We start from the raw sequence: 22,799 nt of genomic DNA on the forward strand, positions 1-22,799 counted from the left end.
TCAGAAGACACTGAAGGTGTAAATACAGTGCAAAAGTGTTGGTTTCAGTTTTTAACTGTTACAGCCTGATAATTTTATATTCTGTGCTTTACTTTCAGGGAAAAGCATAGTTCTTGTGTGTCATAATATACACACTTGCATATATACGTGTACATACACGCTGCAGAATGCAAAGGCTACCAGTGGCATATGATTTGTAGTACTGACTTCTCACATGCAGGGTTATTTTCATACAAAACCAAACTAGTTTTAGAGGTGCCCCCTCCCTCTGCATACTCAATGTATGCATTAATGTGTATTCACATGCATTACTGCCCTACCCACTCACTGATTTGTATTAACCGGATTTATTTACTTATTTTTAAACGTAAGCTATCATTTATCTTTAACACCTAGCCAGAACACTCCGGTGACCACAGCACTCCTGGGTTTTACGGTAACTAATACATCAGTTGGTGGAACATTCTCCATAAAATGACTCAAGTTTTGTTTATTTCATATTGCTTTACTTTTAAAAATCTGTTTGATGTACAATCTTTGCTGTTAGTACACTTGAGATTTACTGAAATGCAGTAAACTATGAAAGCTCATTATTCAGAAGCACCTAGTCTTTTTTTCTTTTGACATTAAACGGAAGCCATCAGCAACAACTGTTGTATGGAGCCCTCGTCAGGTTAACATCAGCTAGTATGAGATGAAACTGTTTTCTAAATAGCTAGGAAGACTTCACAAAACAAATTATCTGCGATGTAGTCACTATCCTGCTGAGACAGCAGAAGGATGTAACAAGAAAAGCGACTCTAGGGTCAGTTTCCATCCGTATTGTATGTAGCTTTGGTTCAGAAATTCTTTAAGTGTTGTAGAGCACCTGGTTTAGTGACAGAACACATGCGTCTCACAGTGTTAACAGTAGAATGCTAATAAACTATAAACTGCCCGTTTAAAATATTAATAGCATTTAATAAAAAAATTTACAGAAACATTCCTTTTGACATATGTGCAGTAGAAATGCAAGATCCTTGGCCACAAACTCAAATTGTCTGCATCAGTTTTGTGCTGGCATTAACAGTGCAAGTGCTGGGATTCAAGTATGTTTTTCCGTATTTATGTTAAGCAACAGAGACTACGTGATGAAATTTGGGGGATTTTCTGTTCACAAGGCCAGGATGTGAGAATGAAGTGAAACACTGCAGTGATCAAAGTGTTCGATTTCCCCCAAATAGAAGGCAGTCTAGATGAGGAAAACCACATTTCACAAGCAAAACAAACCAGCTTCACATACCATCAAGTTATTGCTTCAGCTAGATCAGCTGTACTAAAATACAGGACTACAGGTTGCAATCTGATCTCCACTCACATGAAGAGAAGATGAAATCTACAGTGCAAGTCCTCCATGTGAAAGGATCAAATCGCAAGACCAGAGTCCTGTTTCAAAGGACAGAATTTATTCATCACAAATTGGTCTACGATTTTACTTGTAAGTCAGTTTGGACTCTGTAGATCAGAGTCAAAAGTACATTGTTTCTGATACTTCTGTATTTCTAAAGGTTACTACTTCATACCAATTTAGACCTACTCAACAACAGAATCCGGTATGAACACTTGTTTCCAAAGAACTGTGGAAGTTATTGCTGAAATTTCTAGGGCCATAATTATTTCACCAAATCAAGTCTTTACTTCACTTTAAAAAAAAAAAAAAACAAATCTGACATCCTATTAATTAAAAACAACACACAAACAAACTTAATAGCTTTTTTCAATTAAATAATCTAAGATTTTACAAGATATTCACATACAGGCAACTGTCTCCTGACTTTTATCTGGCTGAATGACAGACGCCATAATAAAAACAAGAATGCTGCTCTCACATCCTTCATGGCAGCAGTGATTATTGCAGTTCACTACTGCCCTAAGAGTGCAAGGTGTGCCTGCTGCCAACGTTTCTCACAATCATCTGCTACATGATCATTATTCTCAGATGTCTGTAACTGTTATTCTCATTAGAATTTTGGCATTTATGTTAATATTTATGAAAAACTATGGCTTTATCCATGAAATATTTATCCTGCCTAAGCAATTTTTTAACCATTTATTTAAAACAGTAAAACTGAATAGGAATTAATTTGTTTATGCCATAATCTGTGTTGCCACTAAACTCAAGAACTCAGGATTAGCTACAGATCACCAATATGTGCATTTGTGCATCTGTTACAGTCTTTAAAAGTATAGTTAAAACATAACACTGATAAAACTTTATTCTTAATTTTAAGTCTAATTCTAATAATTTATTTTTTGCAACGTGTTTAATTACTTGTATCCAAGGTGTCATGTGAGTATCACTGTAATTACAATGGGATTGGGGACTGTAAGAAACCCATAAATGTATACGTAAGAAGGCACTTGTCTTCCAGTAGTTCAAGTCAGAGAAGGCCTTACCCAGAGAGTGGCACCTCACACTTTGAAGGATTAGCAAATGTCCCCAGGCTTTGACACAGTCTCAAAACCTGTCTTCGTGTCCCTGGACTAAGGTGCTATAGGTGGTCTATAATACCATGAAGCTCATGATGAATTCCAGTAGTTTTTGCCTGTTGCGCTGAGGTAGGAACGTAGTGCTTAGCTCCAAAATGGTGTCTCTTCTTTGTGTTGTCTGACTGAAAACCTAAAGCACAGCATGAATATATGTAAGTATCACAATGTTAAAGGGATCTCCTTTCTTTTGTGATGAGAATTTTATGGTCCTTAATAAATTTGCCCTCATTTACAGGACTTCTTTTTCCCTTTCTTGAAGGCTTACATGGTAATGCTGTTAGATATTCATAGACTCATATAATGGTTTGGGTTGGAAAGGACCTTAAGATCATCCAGTTCCAACCTCTGAGTCATGGGGGGTTATTATATTATTAGAATGCACTAAGTGTTGAAGTACTTCAAGTGGTATGGAAGAATAGAATTTGAGAAAAAGCATGATAAACAGCCAGCTCTTAACAGCAAGGGATAAACAAGCATTTAAAAGGCATCTGAATTCAAAGCGTAAGCACTTTGATAACAAGAGTTCAGATGCTATGCGGTGAACAGATGCTTAGCAGAAGCTATCTATTTCCCCTTTTCCAACGGCAGAATGAATTAAAAATGATCGATTTGATGTGTGCTTTCTTTACAGCTCTTACAGGAAGATACCTTTACTATAGGCTTTACTATAGTCTAACTATTGTTAGATTACTTACTACATTAGAATTAAAGACGAAGATTTCAAAACGCTTATCTAGCAATACCCTATCTAAATGCTGATGCTTCCAAAATTGAAATGCCAAATTCCATCTGGCATTCAGGAAGCTGTATTATTTAGTTGAAAGAAAACTGCTTCATTTGCAAAGTCATAGAATCATAGAACACTTAGGGCTGCAAAAGACCTTAAGATCATCTAGTTACAACCCCCCTGCAATGGGCAGGGACATCTCACACTAAACCATGTCACTCGAGGCTGTTCAACCTGGCCTTGAACAGCGCCAGGGATGGAGCATTCACAACCTCCCTGGGAAACCCATTCCAGAGCCTCACCACCCTCACAGTAAAGAACTTCCTTCTTACATCCAATCTAAACTTCCCCTGTTTAAGTTTTAACCCGTTACCCCTTGTTCTATCACTACAGTGCCTAAAGAAGAGTCCCTCCTCAGCATCCTTACAGGCGCCCTTCAGATACTGGAAGGCTGCTATGAGGTCTCCACACAGCCTGCTCTTCTCCAGGCTGAACAGCCCCAACTTTCTCAGCCTGTCTTCATACAGGAGGTGCTCCAGTCCCCTGATCATCCTCGTGGCCCTCCTCTGGACTTGTTCCAACAGTTCCACGTCCTTTTTATGTTGAGGACACCAGAACTGCACAGAAGACTCCAAGTGAGGTCTCACAAGAGCAGAGTAAAGGGGCAGGATCACCTCCTTCGACCTGCTGGTCACGCTCCTTTTGATGCAGCCCAGGATATGTTTGGCTTTCTGAACTGCGAGCGCACACTGTAGCTGACTCATGTTAAGTTTCTCATCAACCAACACCCCAAAGTCCTTCTCCACAGGGCTGAAGGGGAGTCTAGTTAGGGGATTTAAAATTCAAAATGCTAGTAGTAAAGTGCAGAACTGATCCTTTATTTTAAAGAACACCTGTATCCTCATGGTGGACACTGTGGGTCTATTGGGATGGTTCCCCTGGAGTACTGATCACTGCTAAGTCAAAATTCAGCTAATACTTTTTGAAGGTTTAAGTAGTCATCCAAAATGAAATGTAGGTGTTAATAAGCACAGAGCATGCTCTCAGCCTTCCAACTTAGTCACTGATGTCCAGAAAGGACATGGAGTAGAGCACAGGAACTTCATTTGCTGTGAATAAAAATATCTAGCTACCCAGCCCTCATCTAGACTGGTTTTCTCAGGGGCAAGAAGTGCCCTGTTCCACAGTATGTGTTCTTCTCCTACAGCCCTAAGCTTTAAGGAAAGCAAAGTGCTCAAAACCCACAATACATGTGCACAGATACATTCACAGGTTTTGAACTGACATTGAACAGGTTCCGTGAATTGTCAAAATCGCTCTCACTATTAAAATGAAACTTAACAGTCTCCAGCTCTGACCACTGAACACTTACCCCGATTTCCTTAAAGACTTTCAATGCGTTTTTCACATGACTGTAGGTAGCACTCTCAGCTGCAAGAAAGAAAACCCAGATGTAAGCAAACTGCAGTTGGATTTGGGCTACCTTGTAATAGGAGGAACAGAATGAATCAAATTCAGTTCCAAAAACAGTTTAACATACCATATACAGCAACATTCTTCTCCGTCCTGCTTATTAAGTGCCTGTGTAACTTTTGAAGGTATTCAGACTCTAAAACAGGACCACTAAAATTGTGCACGAAGATGACAACAGAGCTATATGCCTCCAGTAAAGGTCCCAACAACCTCTGCAGGAAAGTGATGTACTGCTGGTGCTCTTGAGACTGGCTCACCTAAGAAAGGGCAACAAGAGCTTAAGTGACAGAGAGCAGTGGAAACAAGAAACGCCATGCAACACAGTACATGGCACAGCAGTAGCCAAAATGATTCTTAATACAAAAAAGAGGCACAACACAGAATATTAAGAAAGCCCAGCAGAAAACCAGTTTACCATGAGGGACAAAACAGGCACTACATGTCACAGATCAATGCCACTTTTTTTCTCCATCAGGGTATTAATAACTATTTTCCCAAGACAAAATTAAAGACATTGCACTGCTCTGCAACCAGGATAAAGGTTGCCATACATTCAGAGATGGACATGGATTTCTAAGTGTTAACAAGATATCCTCACAGTGTTTGTGTCAGCCCTGTAAGAAAACTTGTATTATGGCTAACATCAACACGATCAATCTACGAAGTGAAATTTAGGCTGAAAATAAATACCAGCCAGATGTGCCCCTTTTAGAGTGTATGCAGTCAATAAAGAAAAAAACATTCAGGTCCTAAGATACTTAAGCCTTTTTCAGTTTTCATGACAGAAACCATTGTCCTTCCACCTCCTGTGAGATTATTCTTTGGATGTTTCCTCATGGGGAGGAGTGAAGGCATTTTACACTGTGAGCCAATAATAAAAAATTATCATTACCCCTCCTAAGCTAGTGAAGTAGTTTGCATTTCCCACAACAGGCTTCAATGTTAGTAGCCCTAGGATTACATTACCTTCAGGTAGCAATCTCTCTGCTCTTCTCCAAAATCACTGTCTTCATCTTCCTCATCACTTCTCCAAGATAATGGCTCAGGGAGTTTTTTATTCCATTGGTGTTCTGTAAGACTGGGACTAACATCCTCCTGATCATCCTGCTTAAATTTGAAAGGCAAAGTGATAAATAAGAACCCAAACCCAGGCAAACAATAGATTTATTTTATAATCTCATACGAATTAGTCCATTTGCTAACCAGAATTTAATGAAAGCAGGTGAGACCCAACTATAGACAGGGTTGAGACAAGCAGAAAGAAATGAGATATTTGGTGAAAAAGGCTGTTTTTCTTCACAGTTTGCCCATCACAGAAAAATGCAAAAGTGTTGCTGAATCTTCCTACCAGAGGCCATATAGTAGCACTTGTCAAAAAAGTGCTTTCAGTTGCATTAGAAAGCGTAAGGGAAGCCTTAGTATCAATCATTCACCATTACTTGTTCTGCTGAAAGTAGCAGAACACAAAGATTTTTTTCAGAGGTCACCAGTACTACATCACTGAAGAAAGACCCCTCACAGTTATTCCATTTAGAAACGTGAATCGGGCAAGATTAAAACCAAATGAATAACAGACACCTCACAGATGTGATTACTGTCATATTAACGTCAATGAAAAAGGCCTCTCAGCTAATAAAGAATAACATCCTTCCAATCTTACCTTTTGAATAAAGCAGAAGTGGTAAAATAAGTTTAGAAAAAGACCAGAAATCAATAGGTGTTAGGAATATTTCTTGGTTTTTGAAGCAGACACTAGAATCACAGGAAAAAGTGTTCAAAAAATAGCAGGGCTCAATGAAGCTCAATATAATGGGAAATTTATCAATGTGTTAATGTCAGCAGGAAACTGAAATCACTGGAAGGGGCAGAAGCTAGCGACCTTTCTTAGAGAACAGGTTGTAAAACGCTCATAAACATTTCCAGCCTGTCTGAACTCATGAAACAACCACTGCTTATAGTGTTTGCACTGATTATGCAAATTCTTAACATTTCAAAAAGAGTAAGCAGATTCAGAGATTTTCTAAGTATAAGAAACATACTGATGGAATATATGTCCTTCTTACGTGTTCAAATGTTGCACCGGTGACGTGTATCAGACAGCATATACAAATACTTATATACTGCCTGACATCTATCTATATTCCAGTTGTAAAGTACCAGACTTGCAACCAAAACTTATAGAAGAACCCTCAAGACAGGTTTCATGCTTGAGTAGACAGAGGTGCATATCTACTACAGTCCACACCTATTTTCCTCATCTGGCCCCAGGTATGGAACATACAGGTTTCTTTCTAATCCTCTGATCAGCATTTATTTTTGGATTTATCTCATAACGATTCCAACCTAGTGCCTCACAACATGTCATTAGTTCAGATAAAAAGCAAGCACTAGTAACTCCAGAGGAGAATGTTTAATATCCAATTGTATTAAGTAAATAGTACCACCTACGGTTACATATATTAAAAATGGAAGCATGCATCAAGAGGTGTGCAGTAAGATTAGAGTGAAGCAGTGGCCACTGACAAATATACCAGAAGCATCTCTAGCCTCTGAAGCTGGAGAGCTGCAAGAAGAAAGCAGCCAAATGCATAACTTCTTTTCCACACGCTCTTGCTACTTCCTCCTGGGCATCGAGGTTTGTTTACTGTGCACAAAAAAAGCTGGGGAAGCAAAGGTATGGCAAGTCAGCTGCTCCCTCTTCCCCAGGTTTTCTTTACACTGTACACCTATGGCAGATTGTACCATACAGTAACTCCAGTACGCCCCTGAAACTGCAAATTGTGCTAGTAGAAGAGGTGTACAATAACTTCGAGATCAATGCAAAAGAATTGAATGAGGACAAAAAATCTGGACTACTGACTCCTGTAGGGTAGAAAGTAAACGCCCACATAACTATGCTACAGCCTGAAAGGGATCCAATAATAAAAGAAGTCCCCATTTTACAAGACAGTATAAAACATGTGTCTTCCTTGGTAGGTTTAATGGCACAATGAAATTACAGAGTCATTAATAGCACCTCATGATGACTATACCCAAATGTCTGATGCTTATAGTGTAGGAATGAATAGTATTGGTCCTGAACCCGTTAATACAAGCTTTCAGTAGCAGCATGGGTTTAGAACAAGGCTCATAATTAAGAAACAAATTACTATGACTAAAGTCAAGTACATAAAACAAAGCTCATTTAATATCTCTATCACTTTACCTCGGCCACCAGAAGAATGCCGTATTGAATCAGCCTTTCCACGGATTCATGGCAAACTTGATAGATCAACTGGCAAGGCTGCACAACATAAAAGAAATGCACTGAAAAAATCATATCCGTTATGACCATTACAGCAAGACCAGCTCCCTGGTCTGTATGAATGTTTTAGATACAGCACTTATTCCTTTCAAACCTGTTATTGAAGATTCACCATAATCCCAATGCACCACTATTATGTTTATCCTGGCAGACATTAAAAAAATTATAGTGAAACAGGATATTTGAATCTTGTCCAATGTATTCTTAAGAAATGCATTATTATGCTGGTAAAAAACCACATCAAATATTCTCCCATTTTAATCACCTCTAACCAATTTTTAAACAATTCTGGCATAAAATCACTGTAAAACTAAAACCATTGACGCTTACACCAGTGATTTACTTAGAAAAGGAAAAAATGCCCTACGTATTTTGAAACTCTGAATAAAAATAAAATAAAAAAGTAACAAACAAAAAAAAAAACAAACAAAACACCCCCCCCCAAAACACAACCTCTTTTACGTTGTTCATAATGATGTACAAAATATTTCTAGGTTAAAATTACCATCTCTGAAAGCAGAAGGATAAGATCACTGAAGAGCCCTACCATACAAGCTACATTATTGCAGAGGCAAAAATACTAAATTTGGCTTATGCTTCATTTATAAAGGCAAAAGTCAGAAATACGTGTGCATGTTTAAGCACAAATACAAGAATCCCCAGAATTCTAAGTAATTCTACACATTAAAAAAAAAAAAAAAAAACCAAAAATAAATCTAGCACTTAATATTGCAAGTTTCCGAAGCATAAGGATACACAGTGTCTGAGAACTGAGATAGAATCAGCTTGCTTCAATGTTTTGTAACAAACCAAAAACCAAAGTCAGGCCATGTTTAAAGTTGCCACTAAGTGCTAGGCGTGGCACACTGTGACTTGCACTCCTACGCAAACTAAGAGCATCTTCACAGTCTGGAGCCTTAGTTCCCAGCATTATTTCAATCATCTATGCAAACCCATACAAGCTGGGTACTCTCAGAAACCTGTATTTGTTTAAGTAAAAAAAGCATAATGCAGATATAGTTGTCAGGGTCTAATGACATAAACAACACAAAACCTGGTAGAAGGCATTAAGAAGCCCAACCTCTAATTGTGGGAAGCTGACAGAGATAGACTGAGCAGCTTTCCTCTCTCAGGAAAAGCTCAAAGCCAGCACAGCAGAAATGCCGCAGGCTCACCCCAGCATCACCCACTTCAGGACTTGCATGAGCAGCAGGCATGCACTCAGTACGTATCCCTGAAACAGGATCAAACGATGTTGTCACACCTTGACAAGGAAACTAGGTAGTGACAGGAGTTTGGCAAGTTAATTCACATGTTATCTCAGGCCAGACATCTTTTGGACGAACTCTCCTGATGAGCCACATTCATTCAAATGTCCAGAGATTTCCTTGAAGAAAATGGAACAATGCTATCTTTGTCAAATTACATTCAGCCTTTTGCTACCCATTACCATCAGATTGTCCTTAAAGCAAACATATCAGAACTGTGACACTTAAAAAAAGCATCAATTCATTTTAAAATAACATAGGCAGTTACAAGCAGAACAAAAATTTAAAACGTGGGCAATTAATGCAATTACTTACCAAAGATACAGTAAATTCATTAGAAAGTAAGTAACACAAGCTCGCAGCTTTTCGGACCAGGTGTTCTTGACTAATCAAACTGGGAGAAGCACCACTGGTACCATTTCTGTACCTCCTGCTCTGAACCGCATGAAGACTGCAGGCTACAGCAGAAACAAACATATGCAAAGTTTATTTTTCCAAAGAGCTTTATAGCAAAGGAAACAAAACTTTTGGTTTGTCTATTTCTGGCCTAAAAGCAGTCAAACATTACACATGCAACTGAAGAATGAAGACAGAAGTCACCACTATTTTGTTTGTGTAAAAGCACAGGTTTTGCTATGTTCACTCAAACTCTGATAGTGCCTTGCCTATGGCTGTGACCAATACACAAATACTTCCAAGGAAGATCAAGGATGATTGCAAAAATGAGTGGAAACATTCCACAAACAAAACACAAGCATTGAAGGGGAGAGGAAAGAAATATATAAAAGTAAATTACATGAAAAACTGATGAGGTTTTTTGTGCAGACACTTTGACTTCATGGGTTACAAGAAAGCCTTTCCTTGGTAAAGCCCAAAACATACCAATAATGGCCTCTTTAATGAATACATGAAGTACTCCATTGCTGTAGAAATTGAGTTCAAAGACAGCAGGTATCGTCGTGCTGGGAGTGATGAAGAACTCATTGTTTCGGCTTGTGTTTGTGATATTTACACAGTTCCCCAGCAAGTGGATGGCATGCATGACAACATCGTCTGAGTTCCCTGAAAATCCCAAGTCAAAGTCACGGGCTAAGACCTCCTCCTTCATAGAGAAGAAATCTTCTACCAACCTGGAAAGGTCAGTTCCCTAGGAAGAAAAACAGTCACACGGTTCAACAATTTTTCTGCACAGATGTTTATCTGTAAACCACAGAACCATATACATAGCAAACACAGACAATACACTAACTGTCAATAAGCCAAATCACAAGAGTCAAAATCACAACGAGCAAAAATTTTCAAGGAGATTTTGCACACAGCCCACAGGTTTTGAATTACATGCAATTTTATTTTGAAGCCATGCAGCTATTTGGGAATGCAATGGTTTTTTGTTTGCATCTTGGCTTATTTCACAACCTCCAGAGACCAGAGCTGGTCTTCAAGAACTTGTTAGAGATACCTTATTTCCATTACCTACACTAAAAAATTAACAATCACTTATCTGGAAATGTTGTAAATAAAGGAGTTGTTCAACTGGCTGGGGACACACAGAAAAGCTTTTAGTCAAGCTGGCTTCAGATCACACCATAAAATGCTTCCTTGATCTCATTATTTCAGGAAATTGGGAAGACTAGACTGACGGGAATGTCGACACCGTCTTCGACAAGCAAAACTACATATCTGAGCAGTATTTCTCAATTCATTCTCAATTTATGTGCAATGAAAGCTTCAGATTAGAAAGAGAAGGAATTTCAGAAAAAAAAAATGCAAAACACACTTGTAGGAGAAAAAACTATATTTTATCCAAGCCCCTTGAACAAGGCTTCAGTTAAACATTAGTATCCTTCTGCCACTGTGATATAATATTCTAGTATTGAAGAACAGCCAAACTAATTTGAAAATTAACAGAAGAGGTTCTAACATATTCAGTGGTGAACGTGTTTGAGATGTAAAATACAATCTTAATATAACGAAACAAACCCATGTTCTCTTCAAAAGAAAAGCAGAACTACATTTCAGACTACAAAATCTTTCCACATGAGGGTTACCAGCCCGTCAATAATGGCTTATCTTCAAGCATCCACTAACAACTAAAATATTAGCACTCAGACTACCTGAAATCCACTTTAATTTAAACACATCTTTCTTCTTAATATCATGCAATAGTAAAATACATGCTGTTTTTTTTATTAACAAGGCCAAAGTAATATCTGGCTATTTAAGCAGCATGAAGGCCTTACCTGCCTGTGTCTGTACAGCAGCAAACAGGCAACAATGTGGGTAGACATCACAGCACACGACTTGTTAGCAGCTAGAGGCAAACAAGATAAACTTGTTAAGCACCTGTGAAGTTTAGAATATCGTAGCAAGTGAAAGAGCACTCATTTTTAAAAATCAATAAAAATAACAGCAATATTGGCACAGAACTGTACATTCCAAATTAAATACAAGGTGTATTTTGTCTACATGTTAACAGTATTAAATTAATTTGAACTAAGAAGGCTGAGTAAAGCTTAAAAGTTTACTAACTACTGTTTTGTATGCATCTCTTTTACCACAGATCACAGATCTGACTGAAAAACACACTACATACCTATACATAACCTATAAAACTGCATTGGTCCATGCAGCTAGATGAGTTCATGTGAGTATGATCTTAAATAATGGCATTAAGACACTACAGTAACTTCTTAGAAGAAGTGATAAGACATCAGTGTATCAATATAACAAGAAAGTTATATTGATATATTGATATATAATATTGATAAATAATATTGATAGAGTATAGCAAGTTCAGTATACTAGTCCAAAGAATACAAAAGTTAACAAAACAGAATAAAAAGCTTGTACTTAATCAGAAAGAGATTTAATTAAACTGTGAAGAGGGAGGGAGGCAGACAAAGGATAGAGAATTGTCAATAGAGCATTTGAAGTCATGAAATGATCAACTGAATGGAGGGAATTGGGAAGTACAACTTTACCAAATAGCCAGTTAGTTCATGCGATCAGCAAAACAAAACAGGTAGCTGATAGTGATACTATAACACTTACTGAACAAAATATGCTCAGCCAAGTTGGATATTAGTTCTCTTCTGAAGGGTTCACTGGTGATATCCCTGGAGTTGGGCAGTGAGGCCTCTGCACCTTCATCCACAGTATCATTAGGTCTGAATACATAATAAAAATTCACATTATGACATTTAGACAACGGTACATGAAGTAAACCTGCCTAAAAGGCAATTTCCAGCCTAGCCTCCCTACAAACCAGAAATGGTCTTTTTTATGGACCTACAACTTCGTAAAGACAAATGACTGATTTTATCTCTACCAGGACCACACCGGTTTGTACAAGTCCAGCAAACACCTGAACCAAAATGTTTATCCATGTAACAAATGCAGATCTAGCCCCTGTGCACAGTTTTGCAGTTCTGGAGGTGACAGTCACCTCCTTGAGCAAGGGGTACTCAGTCCCAAGTTCTATTTGCTTTGAAATGACATCAAAACCCACCTGAAATGTTTTTGAGGTTTCAAACTAAATCCTTAGGTTTTTATGTAGGGTGCCATTTTTCCCTAAGTTATTAAAAAAAAATTTAAAATTAAACCTACAGAGCTCACTAAAATTAAAAAAAAAGAAAAAAGCCTCCTTGAGCTTATTTAAACAGAGCTATCCAGCAAGAATGCAACTGCAAATGCAAACTGCAGTTACAATTATCCAAGTCTTCAGTTTTTCTATACACAATGGGGGGAGTTCAAGCACTGCTGGGAATGTAATGTAGAAAACTAAAATAACAAGCACATTCCAACCTGCCCTCTCTCTTCCCAATCCCCAGAAAGTCTGTACCTTGATGGAAGTATAGCTGGTAACAAAGCTTGTTCCAAAGAAAGAGGAGCAGGCACAGGTTTTTGACTTTGGCTGTTTACATATTCCTGTAAAGAGATGACTTGTTTTGTTGGGTTTTTTGGTACTTTTCCCACCCTATTCTTGCACTGAACTGATAATATTATTACATGAAAAAGGCATTTACTAAAAAAAACAAAAAAATCAAAAAAAAACAAAACCCCAAAACAAAAAAAAACCCTGCAATTCAAAACAGCTTACATTAAAAAAGCAGTAACTAGGTCATAGAAATAAACAGTTTTCAAGTTTATTCACTTTTGATTTTATTCTATGAAAAGGCAGACTTTCCACAGCAAGAAATCTGTACTTCATCAAAAACACTGCAACAAAAAGAATACGTAAACCCTGTCAGTACCGTGCTGGGAACAACTCCTTTGAGATTAGCTTCTCCATGATTAAATTAATGAGAACTGCCTTCATTAACATGAGAGAGAGCAAAGTAATATCCATTCAGAAGCGACATGGAGACTGTAATTATTGCTTGCTGCTGCCTTCCTCAAATACCAGGGTAGGGAACTTCTCCATAGGTAAACACTAGCATAGATACTGCAGTTGTAAGACCCCTTACAGTGCCACAAACTAAAGCACCCAGGAAGCAAGGAGGGTACCACATGCTTAGAATTCTTGAATCCCTGATTTGTCAAAAGCCAAACACCTCTCCTTACAGGTTAGCATCGACATTACTCTGTTTTCAGGACACCGTGTTCTTGCAGTTTCTATAAAGACTGGAAAACTAAAGAGCCACTTAACCTGCTGGTCAGGAAAACAGTTCCTTCCCAGGAAAGCCGCTTAAAAGACTTTCACAGGCAGCTCACACTCTCCTGCTTCTAAGCCTGTGCCCGCAGAACTGCAGATGCCCAAAATTAACCCCCAAAGCTCATCTCCTTTACAAAAAACTGCAGTGAGATAACTTCAATTTAAAAATAGTTACACTTCTGCAAATCTCGGTTAAGGAATACTTTACAAAACGTATGTAATTTATTACCTTTTTGGAGTACAAAAATGAACACAGAGACAAATGAGACCTGAAGTAGGTTGCTAGGAAGGTAAAGAGTGATTAGCATTTCACTAGATTAAGAGGGCAGATAACCTTCTTTTCCTTATACTGATCCTACAACAATTGTTAACTCCCCACCAAGAATAGCCCAAGCCTTCTCCTTTGGAAGTGAACTATGCCAACTCTAATGCAGTGCAGACGGTCACAGTAATTTCATGCTGTGGTAATTGAACCCTCCAAAGCTCTCCAACCTACTGCATTGCTGAGAGAAGTAGGGCAGAAAGAACACCTAATTAATTTGAATAATGTTCTAGTAGGCTGTTGTTACAGTAGCTAATCTTATTAAAGTCACACTAAAAATAAGGTATACTGTAGCAGAACACAAGGTTAGTGAAATGCAGGTAAGTATAGTACTAGCAGATTCTGCAAAGAGATCAGAGAATATTTAAGAAGTGAAGGCAGATACTTCTGCATCACCCCATTCCCTGAGAAACTACGCAACAGTATCTGGTGGGCTACTGTAGATGATAGATGTAAACTAATAACAAACTATGACTTGTAAAGAACATGCAGATTTTTGTGACATATTATCCATGATACTTTAAGAGCTACTGATTCACTTAGCAATTTTCAAAGTTCAGTGAGGTAAATGCCCTTCCTCAACAATAGTATAAACCAATTAACTGCTTAAACTGGAGAGCAGTATTCGGTCTCCTTCAAATCCAAATGTCCCTATAAGGTAAAGAATTACTACATGATGCAAGGATCATTTTAAAGATTCTCACCTCAGTGAGAATACTTACACTACGTCAAAACTAAACAACACTTTGCATCAGCTCTGACACTATTTCAGCTTAACACAAATGTGTCCAAAGAATCACACAATCAGCAAACCAGGGATACCTTTGTCCCACCAGAACGAACTTCAGCAGATGATGCTTGTGATGACAACCCACAAAGAGAAAATGTAAAGTTAGTGTGCCCCACTACTGAAACACTGAAAATGCCAAGCCTTAGAGAAGGATCTTCAAAATATGAAACTTACTTTTAAGGAAAACGGTTGTGCAAAATCTACTCTGACACACCCATAGTTCTTCCGCAGCATTCTGAAGACTCCTCTAGCAATACTCCAAATACTTTCATTCTTCTTAGGCTTGCCCTGGAAAAAACAGAGGTGGTTGTTTTGTTGTTGGCTTTTTTTTCAATTTGCAATTAAAAGGCTATGACTAAAATTAAAATGCATGTGACAGCAGACAAAATAAGGTCGAGCCTTTTGACACACCTTATAACTTCAATTAAATCAAGAGAACTATTCTTTTCCATAGATAACAAGTAACATGTTCAAGTGGATATGTCACGAATTTGCATTTAGAACTATGTCACATATACCTCAGCACTCGCTGTTAGAGAGGTTTTGTGATTCATGGCTGTACACTCTACAACACTAACACCAAGGACATGAGACAGAGGACTACTAGCACATCATTTATACACGTAACACGTTTTCCTGCACATAAACAGAAAATCCCCTAGGCAAAACAAGTTGTTCAATTGCTCTTACCAGCTGTTCACTGTTATAGTGACCTTCAATTATGCGATCATAAGAGATTCCCACAGGTATAATTAGGACATCAGGAGTAGCATTTGAGAAGAGAGCATCCACCACTACAGATAAAAGACCTGCTCTAGCACCAGATGTCTTTCCACTTCGAGACCGTGTGCCTTCCAAGAATATTTCTAAAAACTGCTGCTGTCTCAGCAATTCTTCTATGTGCTGAATACAAAAAGATTGGAAAAGAAGAAAAAATTACATTGGCAAATTCACATTTTAAATATATTGTCAGCAACCATTTGCTTTTGCAAACACTGGAAGATCATGAGTTGGCATGAATACTTGTGAAAAAACTAAAACTAATGATTAATCCTTGACATAAACCCAGACCAAACTGCAATTGAATTTGCATGAATATACAAGCAGTGTAATGCCATTTGCTCAGGAACAGCATCTCTAGCAACAGCTGATCTAGTCAATTTGCATACATCAATCCTTCTGGTTCCTCAGTACATCCTATTATCTAGGATGCAAATACAGCTGTTATACTGAATGGCACAAAGGATTACAACAACCCATCATAAACAGAGACTCCCATTAAGTTATAGAATCTGTGCAGATCTGCCCCAGTACAAAAGGAATCAGAGAAAAAAGGCTTAAGTTTAACATTAATTCAGAGGGCATTAATTTCACTTTTTTAATAAGGATTATGCATGGTGAAAAATCTGTTCATCTTTGAAGCTGCTGGGCATTCAATTTTATTCTACACAGCCAAGACTTCATACAAAAATATATCCTTTTTTTTTTGCAGCATGAAACCTAAGACAAATTCAAAGCAGTAAAAAATATCCCCAGACTGACAGAACTTAGTTTCCCACCTGTCACCTGACTGAAACGCTACCTAGAGAAACAAAGACAAGAAATACTTACCACATAGAGCAAAGCTCTGTAGAGGAAGTCCTTACGACCATCAGGACTCTGATCTAACTTTCGACGAATGAAAAATCCTCCTAGCTTGCGGATCAATGTGCTATATGATAAAGGAGAATTATACTCTTTGAATTTAGTTTGTAGGAAATTACTACATGTCCAGTACAAAATTCCTAGCACACAACAGGAACTGAAATTACTGAAATTCTCAGATACTAAAACATATTATATTATTTGCAAATGATGGGACTCTATTTAACTTAAGAAACAGGCTTCTCTATGCTGTCTTGCCTCACTTACCAGATTCCTTGCCCTCTGCATTGACCCTGACTGGGAGATCATTTCACACTGAGATGTTGGTGACTCACATAAGAGTTAAGCTGAGTTGGCCAAGTCTGTGATGTGCTGCACATAAACCATGGCCCTTGTGTTTACGTTGTACTGCATATGGCCCTTGCTGGAGGATCAGCTCAGCCAACTAATTTTAACAGAGGAGCCTGCAGGCAGCAATCCAGTTGGCACCAGTAGTTACACCACCCGTGTGTCCTTGCTTTTGTCCAACATTGCAGCAAGTTCTCATGAGAACATCCTTTCCAATTGACAGAAGAAATTATGAATAGTTGTTTTCCTGTAAGAAAATCCTGTACTAACTCAACCAACCAAAATGGGCAACCCCTTCTGCAGACAGGGTCCACACGATGTGCTGAACGTGGATCAGAGGCCCACTGGATGCTGCACAACTTGGGGTTCCAGTGTCTGAAGGCCTCTTAGATTACCTATGTTAGTCTCTCTTTTTTTATACTGCTAGCCCTAACAGATATAATTTTAATTGATATTTCATAGACTCTGAATGCCTTTCTTACTGGGATCCTCATAGACCAGCACTTATTGGTGCAAAACACCCTCTAAGTCAAGGTACCCCCCCTTCTTTCCTCACCATTTACTGCAAAATCCAGTGGCTTTTTCAGAAATTAGTTATCACCAAATTCTGACTCACTGGCAAATACTACCTAAAAGACTGTATGTTCTTCAGCCACCAGAAATATAATTTAAAGAGAGACCAAACTGGAGTACTCTCCACAAAGTATTGCACATTCAGTACTGTTGTTGCCCATTAGACAGGTCATTGAACTTCATGAAGAGCTGTCCATTCACACCACTTTTTCACATACTCATCTTTCCTAGTCCCTTACCCATTTTGAGACTCCTAGAAGAAAGGAACAGTCTTCCTTATCCTACTTAGGTTATCACAGTTTCTCAGAAGGATTTTGTTATGCTCTCTCTCTAAGCATGTAATAGGAACCAAAGTTCTAAATGATAGCCTAATAATATTCAAATTGTCTTACACTTGGACATAAGATATATGGAGTAACAGGTCTCCTGAAGTTCCCCCACTCAGTCTTTTCATAGAATCCCAGAATCATTAGGGCTGAAAGGAACAAACAAGGAGAGGTTATTACCTGAAGATGGGGATGTTGAGATTGTTCCCTGCAGCAATGTAGGGTGCCTTGATGTTATGGCAGAAAAGAATGAATGTAAGGAGCAGGTAGTCAATGTGGGATTTGTGAACAGGCAAGAAGATAAGAGGCAAATTCATCTATGGTGGGGAGAGAAGTAAAAAAAGAGAAGACAGTTGGCAAGAAATGTAGAATACTACTCCTTTTCTGATCAATCACTGAGATTGCTAGCATCATGTTATCAGAACTGATGGCTTTTTCTGGTTAGCATCAGTTTGTTTCCTTCTGGTTTTCAGTCAGCTGTGACACAAAGACATTTTAGTCAACTGTACTTGCTATTTTCATGGCCTGCAGTTTTTAGTTGTATGCATTACATTTACAATGATTAATATTCCGAGTTTCTTCAGACTCACAGCATTCAGACGACAATCAAACAATTAAACAGATGTGGCTAAATCAGTGTCACCAAAGTACTTCTATTTCTTTCTATTAGATATCAGCAAGGTTTTATGAATAGTGGGGTTCCAAAACACTGTAATCAGAAGATTAAGAGAAAATATTAGGAACCTTTTTTTTTTTTGTTTCATTTATCCAATTCATCTTTCTAAGGAAAACCCTGCAAAAAGAATCAATTAATTTGGGTGTAAAGAAAATGGCAGAATTTAGGAGTCATTTTGATCAATTTAAATAAATATTGAATGACTGGAAACAAATTTCTAGTTTATTTCTTAAAGATTTTTTATTCAAATTAAGGCAAGAGTGAGAAATCCTAAATAGACTACTATTAATTTATTACTGGCTGCTTCAGCACAAAACCCAAAATATTGCTGGATGAAGGTTATGTGCAATAATCATTCAGCCTGATGGTTCAAATTTGATCCTGAATCAAAGGTAAAACCAGAGTTCACAGTATTTTAGCTTACACAACTCCACGAGTATTACATTTAATTAAAAACTCTATTTCACACATATGAGACAGTTCTACAAATCCGGTATCATAGACTTAGCAGAACTCTTCTAAAATGAGAAAGTGCTGTAAGCATTATTAAAAACTACATCAGAAATCTATGTTACTAGATTTTTCTCATCCGCCCTTACCTCTGTTGCTGCTTTGACCATTTCTATTTGACCTCTGTGGATCTGAATATTCCAGAAAAAGCTGTTAAACAACTTCAGTAACACCCATCCAGTCAACCTGAAGGAAGAACAAACACAATTAAAAAACCTCCATTCATAGAATCACAGAATCATAGAATAGTTAGGGTTGGAAAGGACTTTAAGATCATTCAGTTCCAACCCCCCTGCCATGGGCAGGGACACCTCACACTAAACCATCTCACCCAAGGCTTCGTCCAACCTGGCCTTGAACACTGCCAGGGATAGAGCATTCACAACCTCCCTGGGCAACCATTCCAGTGCCTCACCACCTCTCATTTCTGCCTCCCTCTCATATGCCAAAAGGCAAAGCCATAAGATCTCACTACTTTATATTCAAACAAAATTACTACAAAATCCAATTGCTTAACAAGATTTTGCCTATCAGCTAAGCCATGGTTAGTAACCACATTTCAGCCTCCTGCAGTTATGACACAAATCTTGTTAGTGTCAACCTCAGTGAAGGCTGTTCAAAGGACAAAGACCACTTAGCATACAAGGCAAATTAATGGTGGTTGTATAATCAATTATAATAACTAAGCTAGTTATGTTAGGTGACAGTATCTATCTGGTCCTGTGGGAGAACTTAATATAGTTTAAAAAAATATAGGATTTGCATCATAGAACTTGGTAAAGGGCTAGGAACATTACAGTGACAAATTCATCCCTGGTAGTAATGGGTAGACACTACAGTAGAAGATTTCATCTAAGGTGCTTTCTGGGTTATCATATTCAGTGGGCTAGTGAAAAAAACGATCTTTCACAGTTTAAGATGCTGCACCTACCTGCTTTCACTCATATGAGCCTGAAACAAAGGACACTAATACTGGTCTAAGCACTAGCACCAAATCCAGCTTTCAGAAGAAAAAAAACATGCTTTTATTTAACCTTATCACAAGACTTATCCCTTGAAAAGCCAGATAATTTCTGCTGCATCAGAAAATGAAGACTAACTACTGTTTCATTAGTTAACCATTAGAACAGGGATTTTAATAAATAATGTATTATTTTTTAGAACAGTTATTATTTATGAATGTGTTATAAGCTCTGCTGGTATAACACAGAGCAAGCTTGGCCATTTTTCTACCCACTGACAATATTGATGAGCCATTTTTCTTACCTGATTAAAGCAGGCGACACATTTGCTACCATTTCTTGAAGAATTTTCCTGGCTTTTTTCTTCACTTTGTTGATAGCTTTAGGATCTGTTTGAACAAAACTACCTGGAGTACTTGGTTCAGAAGCTTCATCTACAATGGCCTTCTGGACTCTAACATTAAAAAGTAAAACATATGAGACAATCACGCAACAGAAGCGTTCAAGACACACAACAGCTGGGTTGCTATGGGACAGTGATATGTTATGAGCTACATATCACTACAAGAGCACCTTGCAGGCATAGAAGAATCTGCACACTGAAATATCATGCACTCCAAATGCATCAAATTTAATTCAGTATTTTTCTAAGCTCTGATTAAATAGGTGGACAATTGGTGAATGCACTCAAAGTTGACCATGTATGGTATGTACACTGTTCACAGGTACTGATACTAAATGATCACTAATTTTCAGAAACTGTTAACAAAGTTAAAATGCAGAAAGAATAGCTGAAATATCTGTTAATATCTTTTTTCTGTCACAGCAGTGTCACCTTATTAGACAGATTTATGCAGTTGCTATTTTGCACTGCATAATTCCTTGAATTCTCACTTTTGCAAAGTATAACCGAATTTTATAAGGACTCTTTTCCCCATTTAAAATATATCTAACAGAGATTAAGTGGCTTAACACACCATAACTATAGCACAGTGCAGTCTGCTTTGCTTTACAAAAGCAACACTATGATCTTCAGATGGGACTTGAACATTAAAAATTCAGGAGAGTTAGGAATGTTAATGTAGGCAGTGTGTGCCCTCTGACAAGAGCAGACTCGAGGACTGGACAGCTGAATTTCTCTGCATCCAAGGAAAACTGATACCTTAATAGCTTATCAGGGGCTCAACATGCCATTTAAAATGCAGTATATGAAACAGAAAACAAGCTCGACAAAGTAGAGGGTGGGTATTTCATTCTACAGTTTTGTTCCAGTTTTGCCTCATGCTCTTGGTGTACACTCAGGGTACTCTAAAATGCTGTTTTCCTATTACTTCTGAAACACTGACAGCTTCTTATGACTGCAGTATGACTTTAGTGGTAATCATTTACATGAATTACATAAACATAAATTACATAAACATTTCAAGAGTTCGCATGTAGCAATGTATTTTTCCATGTACTGTCTGCTGTCCACCCACTGTGCATCATTCATTTGGAGCATTATAGCTCTTAATCTCCACTTTTACTATTCAAATGGAAATTGCAAGCTAGAGACCTGAAAAGCTGTGCTGAAGATACTGTACCCTCTCATATTTTCACAGTCTGATTTTCAAAACCTGCCATTTCCAAATTCCTAAATCATATTATAAAGTACCAGTCATTCAAAAAAAGAGAAATGTCTATTTTGCATTATCTTACCTGCTGTTATTTAGCACATTTTCTGTCAGATTCTTGGCAAACATGCCCTTATGAACATCCCTTTCTTGCACAAAAAGGACGTAACAAAAGCGTCTCGCAAGCCACCCTCTGTACCTACAAAAATATGAAGGATATTTGAATCTGACCCTCAAACCATTTCACCACAAAAAAAAAAAAAGAAAGAATATACAAACACCTAAAACACAATTAAGAAGCAAAAGTAAGTAAAGATTTATGAAGGGCTGCCTAAAAGCTTCTGTATCTTCTGGTAAATAATCAATATGTTAATGTTACGGATGATACAACTGATGCAAGGACAAGATATCTGACACAGCTGGGGTCTGCATTACTTCAGCTGAGGGTGATACTGGCCCTAAAACACCCATAGTATCACAGGAAATTAGCTACAAACCAGCGTATACATTTTGTCTATCCACTGGAACTGACTCCCTAGCTCAGCAAAGATAAAAGAAGAGGTAGCACCGATTCCCCTTTCGGTGACTTTCCAACAGGGAATGAAAATGCCCAGCTAAGAGGTTTGTCAACTTCTTCACAAAATACTGAGTTCTCTTGGGAAAGTTGCTCACGTACGCACAGCGTAAATTCTCACAGACACTTCTGAAAGTATGTTTGTGTTAGCCACCAACACTAAAACCACTATTTTTGTAACCTTTTCATCTTTTCCAGTGTTGTTAAACTCCCGGTCATATGTGCCTCCTACGTAGTTTCTCCTTGCAAAGTTATAAAAGTAGTAGAACCACTAAATCAATAAATCTCTCTACACATTCAAGTGTTTAACTAAGGCTATTTAGTTTATGCTGCCAGTCTTTCTTTTAACCCTGTTCTCTCCTCTCTGGATCATATCAACAGTAATTACCTGAGAAAATGTTATTTTGAACAGTTTTACTAACATCACAGACAATGCATATGATACAGAAAGGGCTAAAATCCAGTCCCCAGCAGTGAATATTCATTACTAATTTCTCTCCTTACTA

The 22,799-nt window shown here is 37.9% G+C and overlaps 1 protein-coding gene across 4 annotated transcripts in view; it reads right to left on the reverse strand.

The window, feature by feature from the left end:
* Positions 1-367: 367 nt before the first annotated feature.
* The window catches only part of GPAM (glycerol-3-phosphate acyltransferase, mitochondrial), a 44,501-nt gene continuing 22,069 nt past the window's right edge, over positions 368-22,799 (reverse strand). For 3 of the 4 annotated variants that reach the window (XM_057420957.1, XM_057420958.1, XM_057420959.1), the window contains exons 5-21: positions 21,805-21,918; positions 20,411-20,560; positions 19,234-19,330; positions 18,139-18,275; positions 16,679-16,778; positions 15,758-15,970; positions 15,242-15,355; positions 13,143-13,228; positions 12,353-12,468; positions 11,542-11,612; positions 10,184-10,448; positions 9,617-9,759; positions 7,935-8,012; positions 5,696-5,836; positions 4,797-4,986; positions 4,629-4,687; positions 368-2,659 (exon numbers count right to left, since the gene is read on the reverse strand). In XM_057420957.1, the coding sequence (XP_057276940.1) occupies positions 2,543-2,659; positions 4,629-4,687; positions 4,797-4,986; positions 5,696-5,836; positions 7,935-8,012; positions 9,617-9,759; positions 10,184-10,448; positions 11,542-11,612; positions 12,353-12,468; positions 13,143-13,228; positions 15,242-15,355; positions 15,758-15,970; positions 16,679-16,778; positions 18,139-18,275; positions 19,234-19,330; positions 20,411-20,560; positions 21,805-21,918 (2,191 nt within the window). In that variant the 3' untranslated portion in view covers positions 368-2,542. The remainder of the gene's footprint in view (positions 2,660-4,628; positions 4,688-4,796; positions 4,987-5,695; positions 5,837-7,934; positions 8,013-9,616; positions 9,760-10,183; positions 10,449-11,541; positions 11,613-12,352; positions 12,469-13,142; positions 13,229-15,241; positions 15,356-15,757; positions 15,971-16,678; positions 16,779-18,138; positions 18,276-19,233; positions 19,331-20,410; positions 20,561-21,804; positions 21,919-22,799) is intronic. The other variant, XM_057420956.1, reaches the window with a different exon arrangement.

Source organism: Pezoporus wallicus, unplaced genomic scaffold (assembly GCF_028554395.1).
Source record: "Pezoporus wallicus isolate ANWC-B61680 ecotype Strahan unplaced genomic scaffold, APGP_CSIRO_Pwel_v1 contig_3365, whole genome shotgun sequence".
Classification (NCBI taxonomy): Eukaryota; Metazoa; Chordata; class Aves; order Psittaciformes; family Psittacidae; genus Pezoporus; species Pezoporus wallicus.